The 9573-nt window shown below is 48.0% G+C and overlaps 1 protein-coding gene across 1 annotated transcript; it reads right to left on the bottom strand.

Annotated features, from left to right (window-relative positions):
• Positions 1–334: 334 nt before the first annotated feature.
• On the bottom strand, positions 335–7776 carry LOC140189887 (testis-specific serine/threonine-protein kinase 3-like). The gene is made up of 2 exons (XM_072246226.1): positions 7632–7776; positions 335–1002 (listed from the first exon to the last, which is right to left on the bottom strand). The coding sequence occupies exons 1-2, from the start codon at positions 7774–7776 to the stop codon at positions 335–337; spliced, it is 813 nt and encodes a 270-aa protein (XP_072102327.1).
• Positions 7777–9573: the final 1797 nt, after the last annotated feature.

The following is a 9573-nucleotide window of genomic DNA, read 5'->3' on the forward strand; positions in this document are numbered from 1 at the left end:
ATGTTCTAACCCCCGCGGTTACCTCCTGGTGGGTATTTACAGGTGGCACTGACTCTCCAGGGTCTGATGGAAACTCCGCTGTCTCCTGAACCCCCACCTCCGCACCAGCCTCTCTCTCCCCCCCCCCCCGCACCCCCCATGAATGAAATCATTCACTCCAGCGGATGGCGATATTGTTAAATGTTTATCTGTGAGAGCCAGGAACTGGCGGAGCGAGCATTGTGCGAAAGCCAGTGGGCGCAGCTCCTGCCGTCCCGGCCTCTTCTGCGGAGACAGAGTGCACACTCCACTGCACCTGCTATAAAAATGTAAAGCACCACTGTGAAGAGCACCTTTATTGTGTGTCTGCTAACCAGGGATGGAAGCAGACGTCATGGATCAGAGGTCTCAGGTTGGAGTCAGGCTCCAGCAGCCGGCCCACCAGGTCGCGGCAATCCCGGCTCAGTTCCAGTTGCTGCGGAAACACCACCCCGTTCTGCTGCAGCCACAACATCTTAGGGATGTTGGAGTCGTCAAAGGGCAGGTGCCCGCATAGGATGATGTACAAAACGATGCCCATACTCCAAATGTCGCTCTTGACGCTATCGTGTGGGACCCCCTGCAGAACCTCTGGCGCTGCGTACGCGGTGCTCCCACAGAAGGTCTTGCTGAGCTCCCCCGTGCCACTGCGGAAGTACTTGGCGAAACCGAAGTCGGCCAACTTTACGTTGAAGCTTTTGTCGAGCAGTGTGTTCTCGCACTTGAGATCCCGGTGTGCGATGCCGCAGTCGTGGCAGTAGCGGATAGCCTGGGCCAGCTGGCGGAACAGGGTTTTGGCCAGAGACTCCGGGAGCGGACCCTCCCTCCTGATGTGTTCAAGAATGTCGCCGCCCTCCGCCAGCTCCATCACGATATAGATGTGGCCATCATCCGTCTCACAGATCTCGTGGACTTTAATAATGTTCTTGTGGTCCAGATGTTTCACGATTTGTAACTCGCGCGGAAGAAACTTCTGAATGAAATCTGGAAAGGAACACAGTGAACACAGTTTAAACAATGGCGTTGTGGCCAATTATAGCACAGGGTCCTGGAGAATTGGGTACCGGAGAACCGAGGTACGGGGGAGAGGATGTGGAGGGGAACAGAACCGAGGAATGGGTGCAAACGCAGCCTATGCGGGAAACTTGATGGAATGGAATGCCCCTGCCAGTTGAGAGAAGGGGAGAGTGGGCGGGGGTGGGGGTGCAAAACGAGGGTTGTGGCCGCTATTTAGCGGGAGATGCGCGTTAACCCTTTCAAACCCTTCAAGATTTCGATGCACAGTACGGATCCATGGAGTCACAGGGTGGAGCAGGCCTTGCCAGCCATCCACACTAGAGACGCCAGAGACCGTAGGTGTTGGATACTCCAGCCGTAACACACCTGCTGAGGAAGTCGGTGGGTCGAGCTGCGTGTGTGGATGGAAAGGAATTTCTGCAGAGCTTCGATTGGAAATACCAGTTTCTTTTCCCTACTCGACCCAGGGGCTCCATGCTCAGCTTGTCTCTTTGTTCCCCACTGGTCCCTCAATCCCCTTCATTTAGAGATACAGCATGGTAACAGGCCTTTCCAGCCCAACAAGCCACTATCATGCACGTCTTTGGAATGTGTGAGAAAACAGGAAGAAACCCACATGGTCAGAGGAGAATGTACAAACTTCTTACAGACAGCGGTGGGAATTGAACCCGGGTTACACTACCATGCCAGCCATTATTAATGACTTTAATCTGCTAATGGAATGATTCTGGATGTTGCTTAATCTTGCCCCCTCATCTCCCTCATTGCATTGTAAACACTTCCGCACCGCCCATATTCCCTGCGACCTGGGAAACCCAGAACAATCACGTCAGGCATAAGTCAGATTCTTTACTCAGTGGGGTTCCTCGGAGCTGTCTCCTTACCTTCACCAGTGTGGGAACACATTGGTCCATTAACCCATTGTGACCACCCACAGCTGTTCCCACGTTCACCAATCCATTATGTGGTTTTGTGGTCACATTAACTCTTCACTGTGGAGCCAATCCCACCGCATCTCCTTCTCTGATCAGCTCCCAGGTCTGGGTTTGTTCCTGTGTACCTGCGGTCCTATCTCCTAGGTAATGGTTACCCCTTACTCCCGCTCCCTAAACCAGATGTACAGGAGCATTAGTGGGTACATTAGCCACCCTTTCTTGTACAACTGTGATCGCACCACAATAATACCACAAAGCCATAAAACACCAACATTCAAAAGTTTTGTTTAAAGTTCCAGATTTCAAAAGACACAAGCTGGGAGGTAACCACAGTTCTGTAAAGATAAATGGAGCACGCACGGTGAACCTGCAGAGAGGGGGGATCATCAGATACTATTTTCTAAATGGAGAGAAAATTCAAAAATCTGAGGTTCAAAGTTACTTGGGAGTCCTTGTACAGGATTCCCTAAAGGTTAATTTGCAGGTTGTGTCTGTGGTTAGGAAGGCAAATGAGGTTAGCATTCACTTCAAGAGGACTAGAATAAAAAAGCAAGTACGTAATGTTGAGACTACGTAATGGTGAGGACTCACTTGGAATACTGTGAGTAGTTTTGGGCCTCATCTTAGAAAGGATGTGCTGACATTGGAGCGGGTTCAAAGGAGGTTCACGAAAATGATTCCAAGATTGAATGGCTTGTCATATGAAGAGTGTCTGATGGGGCTGAGACTATATTGACTCGAATTCAGAAGAATGAGGGCTGACCTAATCAAGACCCATCAAATGGTGAAATGCCTTGATAGAGTGGATGTGGAGAGTTTAAGACCAGAGGGCACAGCGTCAGAATAGAAGATGTCCTTTTAGAATGGAGATGAGGAATTTCTTTACAAACACTGGTGAATCTGTAATTCATTGTCACAAGCGGCTATGGTGGCTGGGTCTTTGTGTGTATTTAAGGCCGAAGTTGATAGATTCTTGATTGATCAGGGCATGAAGGGATATGGAGAGAAGGCAGGAGTTTGGGGCTGAGGAAAATCAGATCAGCCATGATGATATGGCGGAGCAGACTCGATGGTCCAAATGGCCTAATTCTGCTCCTTTGTCTTATGATCGGGTGAATCACAGTTTCTATTGCTGTGCAGGATGCTGGAGTGACTGGGAACAGACCTGATGTCTGTACTGAAAGCTGCTGTGAATTAAACAGATTGATAATCAAGTTCATCGGGGTATGAGACCCCTGCACTCCAGGTGTTGGGTGAAACTCCCAGGTCGAAGCAGGCGACCAGGACCGACTCCGTTTATAGTCGTGGAGCACTACAACACAAACAGGCCCTTTGGCCTGGCTAGTCCACACTGACCTGTTCCATCTACTCACAGCTGGATTGTAGCCCTCCTCTCCCCCTCCCATCCATGAACTAATCCACACTTCCTTTAGATGTTGCAACTGAACCCACATCCAACACTCGTTCCACACTCTCACCACCCTCTGACTCAGGAAGTTTCCCCTCCTGTTCCCCTTAAATATTTCACCTTTCACTCTTAACCCAGGACCTCCAGTTCTAGTCCCACTCAACCTCAGTGGAAAATACCTGCTTGCATTTACACTATCTATACCCCTCGTAATTTTTAAGCTAATAAGATTTTATTTTATTTAGAAATATGGCACGGTAAGAGACCCTTCCAGCCCAATGAGCCCGTGCTGCCCAATTACACTTGTGACCAATAACCTACCAACCCACACAAAATGCTGGAGGAATTCAGCAGAGCAGGCAATACTGAAACTGTTCATCAGGACTGCTGATGAAGTGTCCCAGCCTGAAACGTGATCTACTCTTTTCCATAGATGCTGTCTAGAACATAGAATAGTACAGCACAGTACAGGCCCTTCGGCCCACAATGTTGTGCTGACCCTCAAACCCTGCCTCCCATATAAGCCCCGACCTTAAATTCATCCATATACCTGTCTAGTAGTCTCTTAAACTTCAGTAGTGTATCTGCCTCCACCACTGACTCAGGCAGTGCATTCCATGCACCAACCACTCTCTGGGTAAAAAACCTTCCTCTAATATCCCCCTTGAACTTCCCACCCCTTACCTTAAAGCCATGTCCTCTTGTATTGAACAGTGGTGCCCTGGGGAAGAGGTGCTGGCTATCCACTCTATCTATTCCTCTTATTATCTTGTACACCTCTATCATGTCTCCTCTCGTCCTTCTCTCCAAAGAGTAAAGCCCTAGCTCCCTTAATCTCTGATCATAATGCATACACTCTAAACCAGGCAGCATCCTGGTAAATCTCCTCTGTACCCTTTCCAATGCTTCCACATCTTTCCTATAGTGAGGTGACCAGAACTGGACACAGTACTCCAAGTGTGGCCTAACCAGAGTTTTATAGAGCTGCATCATTACATCGTGACTCTTAAACTCTATCCCTCGACTTATGAAAGGTAACACCCCATAAGCTTTCTTAACTACTCTATCCACCTGTGAGGCAACTTTCAGGGATCTGTGGACATGTACCCCCAGATCCCTCTGCTCCTCCACACTACCAAGTATCCTGCCATTTACCTTGTACTCTGCCTTAGAGTTTGTCCTTCCAAAGTGTACCACCTCACACTTCTCCGGGTTGAACTCCATCTGCCACTTCTCAGCCCACTTCTGCATCCTGTCAATGTCTCTCTGCAATCTTTGACAATCCTCTACACTATCTACAACACCACCGACCTTTGTGTTCTCTGCCAATTTGCCAACCCACCCTTCTACCCCCCACATCCAGGTCGTTAATAAAAATCACGAAAAGTAGAGGTCCCAGAACAGATCCTTGTGAGACACCACTAGTCACAACCCTCCAATCTGAATGTACTCCCTCCACCACGACCCTTTGCCTTCTGCAGGCAAGCCAATTCTGAATCCACCTGGTCATTCTTCCCTGGATCCCATGCCTTCTGACTTTCTGAATAAGCCTACCGTGTGGAACCTTGTTGAATGCCTTACTAAAATCCATATAGATCACATCCACTGCACTACCCTCATCTATATGCCTGGTTACCTCCTCAAAGAACTCTATCAGGCTTGTTAGACACGATCTGCCCTTCACAAAACCATGCTGACTGTCCCTGATCAGACCATGATTCTCTAAATGCCCAGAGATCCTATCTCTAAGAATCTTTTCCAACAGCTTTCCCACCACAGAAGTAAGGCTCACTAGTCTATAATTACCCGGACTATCCCTACTACCTTTTTTGAACAAGGGGACAACATTCGCCTCCCTCTAATCCTCCGGTACATTTCCGGGGACAACGAGAACGTAAAGATCCTAGCCAGAGGCTCAGCAATCTCTTCCCTCGCCTTGTGGAGCAGCCTGGGGCATATTCCATCAGGCCCCGGGGCTTTATCCGTCCTAATGTATTTTAACAACTCCAACACCTCCTCTCCCTTAATATCAACATGCTCCAGAACATCAAGCTCACTCATATTGTCCTCACCATCAAGTCTAGCCCGCTGTATTCCTCCAGCATTTTGTGTAGGTTCCAGTAGCTCCAGATTTTCTCTTGTTTGTGATCGAACTTACTAACCTGCACATCGTGGGAGGAAACGAAAGCATCAGGAGGAAACCCACGTGGTCATGGGGAGAAAGTACAAACTCCTTACAGACGGTGGCAGAACTGAGCCTAGATTGCTGTTGCTGTCCTAGTGTTACGCTATCTGCAAAAGCCTCTGTGCCTCCCGTCATTCTCAGAATCACTGAGCATTGTTGTCCAATTTGTTGATTTGCAGCACAGTAACATTGCAATACATACAAATGCTGCAAATACAATAAGAAATGTTAAAAAGTCATGCAAAAAGAGAGAATGAGGTCCTAACCTATTCAACCTTTCAGCTCCTCAAATCCCAGCAATCTCCTTTTAAATTTTCTCTACACTCTTTCAACCTTATTTACATCTTTCCCGGAGGTAAATGACCAAAACTGCACACAATACTCCAATTATGCCTCAGCAACGTCTTAATTTCAACATAACATCCCATCTCCTGTACTCAATACATTGCTTTACAAACGTCATTGTGCCAAATGCTCTCTTTATGATCCTATCTACCGGTGACACCACTTCAAGGGATTATGGGCCTATATTCCCACATCCCTCTCTTCACTCTTCAGTACCCTACTGCTTATCGTGGAAGTCCTTGGTTGGTCCTCAACCCATTTTTCCAGCTGGTCCAGATTCTGCAAACTTTTATAGTTTTCCTCCCTGTCCACTGCGCCCCAATCTTGGTGTTGCCCTAAATTATTCACCCCCATGCTTGATGCAGTTTAAACCTAGGTCGGGACTGCGGTGAGTCTGTCTTCTAGAGTTAAACCAGAATCATCAGCCCATGGTCTCTGCGACTTCGCCGTCACATTAAATGTTAGACTCGGCCTCTCCCGCAGCTGCCTGACCTGCTGAGTATCTCGCACATTTAAATCAGAACGCCAGCAGCTGCCGTATTTTACATTTTCGTCAGGGACGGGCTGTGTTGAAGCAATGGCCGGCGCGCCGAAGCTTGGCTAATCACCGCACGAGGAATTTCATTAAAGCTGCCGTCATCGGCGGAAATTCTTATTAACCAAACTGACCTGGTGACTGGAAGCTGCCGAAATTTAGTGTTGTGGAGGCGCTGATGTTGTTTGTTGGGTCTAAGTTTTGATCACTCTGCACAACGGTCAATGGTTTCGTCCTAGTTGTGTACTTTTTTTTTGGTAAATGTAGGTATAATTTCATTGAGCAACACACACAAAATGCTGGAGGAACTCAGCAGGTTAGGCAGAATCTATCGGGCAAATGAACAGTTAACGTTTCAGGGTGAACCCCTTCATCAGGGTTGGAAAGGAAGAAGGCAGAAGCCCTACTGTTAATTCCCCTCCATGGATGTTCCCGGACACGCTGAGTTCCTCCAGCATTTTGAGTGTGTTGTTCAAGATTTACAGCATCTGGGGAATCTCGTGTGAAAAATCTCTCAAGGCTGTTGCCCTTGACTGGACGACCTGAGTTATAAGGAAAGTTTGAATAGGTTAGGATTTCATTCCCTAGACCGTAGAAGTTCGAGGGGAGATTTGATAGGAGTATACAAAATTATGAGGCATATAGACAGGGTAAATGCAACCAGGCTTTTTCCGCTGAGGTTGGCTGGGAGTACAACCAGAAGTCATGAGCTAACGGTGAAAGCTGAAAAGTTTAAGGGGAACCTTTGGGGAAACTTCTTCACTCAGAGGGTGGTGAAAGTGTGTGACGAGCTGCCAACGCAAGTGGTGCATGCGAAGTCACTTTCAACGTTTAAGAGAAATTTGCAAAAGTACATGGATGGTAGGCCTGTGGTTCCGTTGCAGATCATAGAGGAGTACAGCACGGAAACAGGTCCTTCTGCTATCTAGTCCATGCCAACCCATTTGAACTGCCTATTCCCATCGACGGGGTGAAGCTTAGATGGTTCGGCACGGACTAGATGGGCAGAAGGGCCTGTTTCTGTGCTGTACTTCTCTGTGACTCTAGTTTAATTTATGACACTTTTCTTGTGAATGCTGCTTATCTGACGCCATGTGCCAGTGATGCTGGTGCAAGTAGGTTTTTCATTGCGCCTCTGCCCACATGTACAATAAACTCAGCTTTCCGAGCTCGCCGGTAAATTCTTACCCTTGGGCGCAGTCCGCTGGTTGATGATTTTAATGGCCACTTTGGTCTGCAGGCGCTTGCTGTAAGCTTCCTTGACTTTGGAGTAAGTTCCCTCCCCGATGGTGTTCCCCAGCTGGTATCCTTTCGACAGCAGCAGCTTGTCCATCGCTTTTCATCCACTGTCCTACCAATTTCAGCGATCACATTCCTCAGTTACCCAGTTCCACAGAACCTAACCAACCCTTTCCGGCTTCCTAAATTATTTCTAAAATTGAACATTATTAACAAATATCCAAACCCGGACGTGGCCACTCAGCAAAACAACCCCGGCAGGTAAAATATGCCTTGATTGTGATGGCATAATTTCGCTGTTACGAAGGAGACTTTATGCTGAAGCTGATTTACCGATATTAATGTTTTAACTGTATTACAGAGATAATCGTGGACGTTAGTTTTCAGCTCTCGCTGTAAGGGAGCGACGCTCGGTTTGTTTCCGTTAACCCGTTAATTCAACGCTGGTAGCTTCTCCCTTCGATTTCTCGCTGTCGGGAGATCACCCAGGGCAGCTCCAAACCTTCCCTGGGACCGAGGACACATTACTCCCGACGGGGGGTGGGGGGGGCCTTCTGGCTGAAGTCGTCTCATTTTCGTCCGATAGTGCCGCTTGAAAGGAAAATAACATTTCCTCATAGAGTTAATGTAATGTTTATTAAATCATTTCAAACCGGCGTGTCCCACAGGTTCGGAATGGTCTGGCTTGCCGACCCTACACTGGACAAGATGTAGGAGCGGGATGAGACCGCTCGGCTCTCTGGCCCGACTTTCACTCGCCCATCTTCCCTGTCTTTCTGCCAAACCCCGATCGCCTTCCCAGTTAGAATCTCGTCTCAGCATGAATTACACCCAAGGAAACTGCCCCATATTTCCTGGAGAGGAGATCTCAGCCTCCCAGGGCCCCGGGGGGTTGTCCTCGATCTTCAAGGACACTACTGTACCTCGTTCCGGGTCCATGCCCTGACCCAACCCAGAAAACATCCTCCTCGCATTTTCATAGTTTGCAGCGGGATCTGGACCAGCTGGAAAAATGGGGTGAAAAATGGCAGATGGAATTCAATGCAGACGAGTGCGAGGTTTTGCACTTCGGTAGGACCAACCGGGATAGGTCTTACACAGTGAACGGTGGGGCACTGAGGAGTGCGATAGAACAAAGGGATCTGGGAATACTGGTCCATAATACGTTGAAAGTGGTGTCGCAGGTAGATAGGGTCATAAAGAAAGCTTTTGGCACATTAGCCTTCATAAATCAGTGTATTGAGCGCAGGAGTTGGGATGTTCTGTTGAAGTTGTATAAGACAGTGGTGAGGCCGTATCGTGTGCAGTTTTGGTCACCTACCTACAGGAAAGATGTAAATAAGGTTGAAAGAGTACAGAGAAAATTTACAAGGATGTTGCCGGGTCTGTAAAACCTGAGTTATACGGAAAGATTGAACAGACCTGTAACAAGAGAAAATCTGCAGATGCTGGAAATTCGAGAAGACACACAAGATGCTGGAGGAACCCAGCAGGCTAGATAGCATCTATGGAAAAAAGTACAGTCGACATCGGCCTTGCCGAAAGGTTTCAGCCCGAAACGTCGACGGTACTTTTTTCAATAGATGCTACCTGGCCTGCTTAGTTCCTCCAGCATTTTATGTGTGTTGTTTGAATAGATCTGTATTTTATTGCTTGGAACCTAGAAGATCGAGGGGAGATTTGATAAAGGTATACGAAATTATGAGGGGTATAGATAGGGTAAATGCAAGCAGGCTTTTCCCACTGAGGTTGGGTGGGGCTATAATCAGAGGTCATGGGTTAAGGGTGAAAGGTGAAAAGTTTAAAGGGAACCTGAGGGGAATTTCTTCACTCAGAGGTTTGTGAGAGTGTGGAATCAGCTGCCAGCGCAAGTGGTGCATGCGAGCTCGAG

This window comes from Mobula birostris, chromosome 29, assembly GCF_030028105.1.
Source record: "Mobula birostris isolate sMobBir1 chromosome 29, sMobBir1.hap1, whole genome shotgun sequence".
In the NCBI taxonomy this organism is placed as follows: Eukaryota; Metazoa; Chordata; class Chondrichthyes; order Myliobatiformes; family Myliobatidae; genus Mobula; species Mobula birostris.

What these genes read in the sequence shown, in the direction of transcription:
- LOC140189887 (XM_072246226.1), bottom strand. Translation starts at nt 7,776, where the DNA reads ATGGACAAGCTGCTGCTGTCGAAAGGATACCAGCTGGGGAACACCATC. An exon ending in CCAGCGGACTGCGCCCAAGG is followed by an intron (nt 1,003 to 7,631) that starts GTAAGAATTTAC and finishes GTTCCTTTCCAG; the next exon opens with ATTTCATTCAGAAGTTTCTT.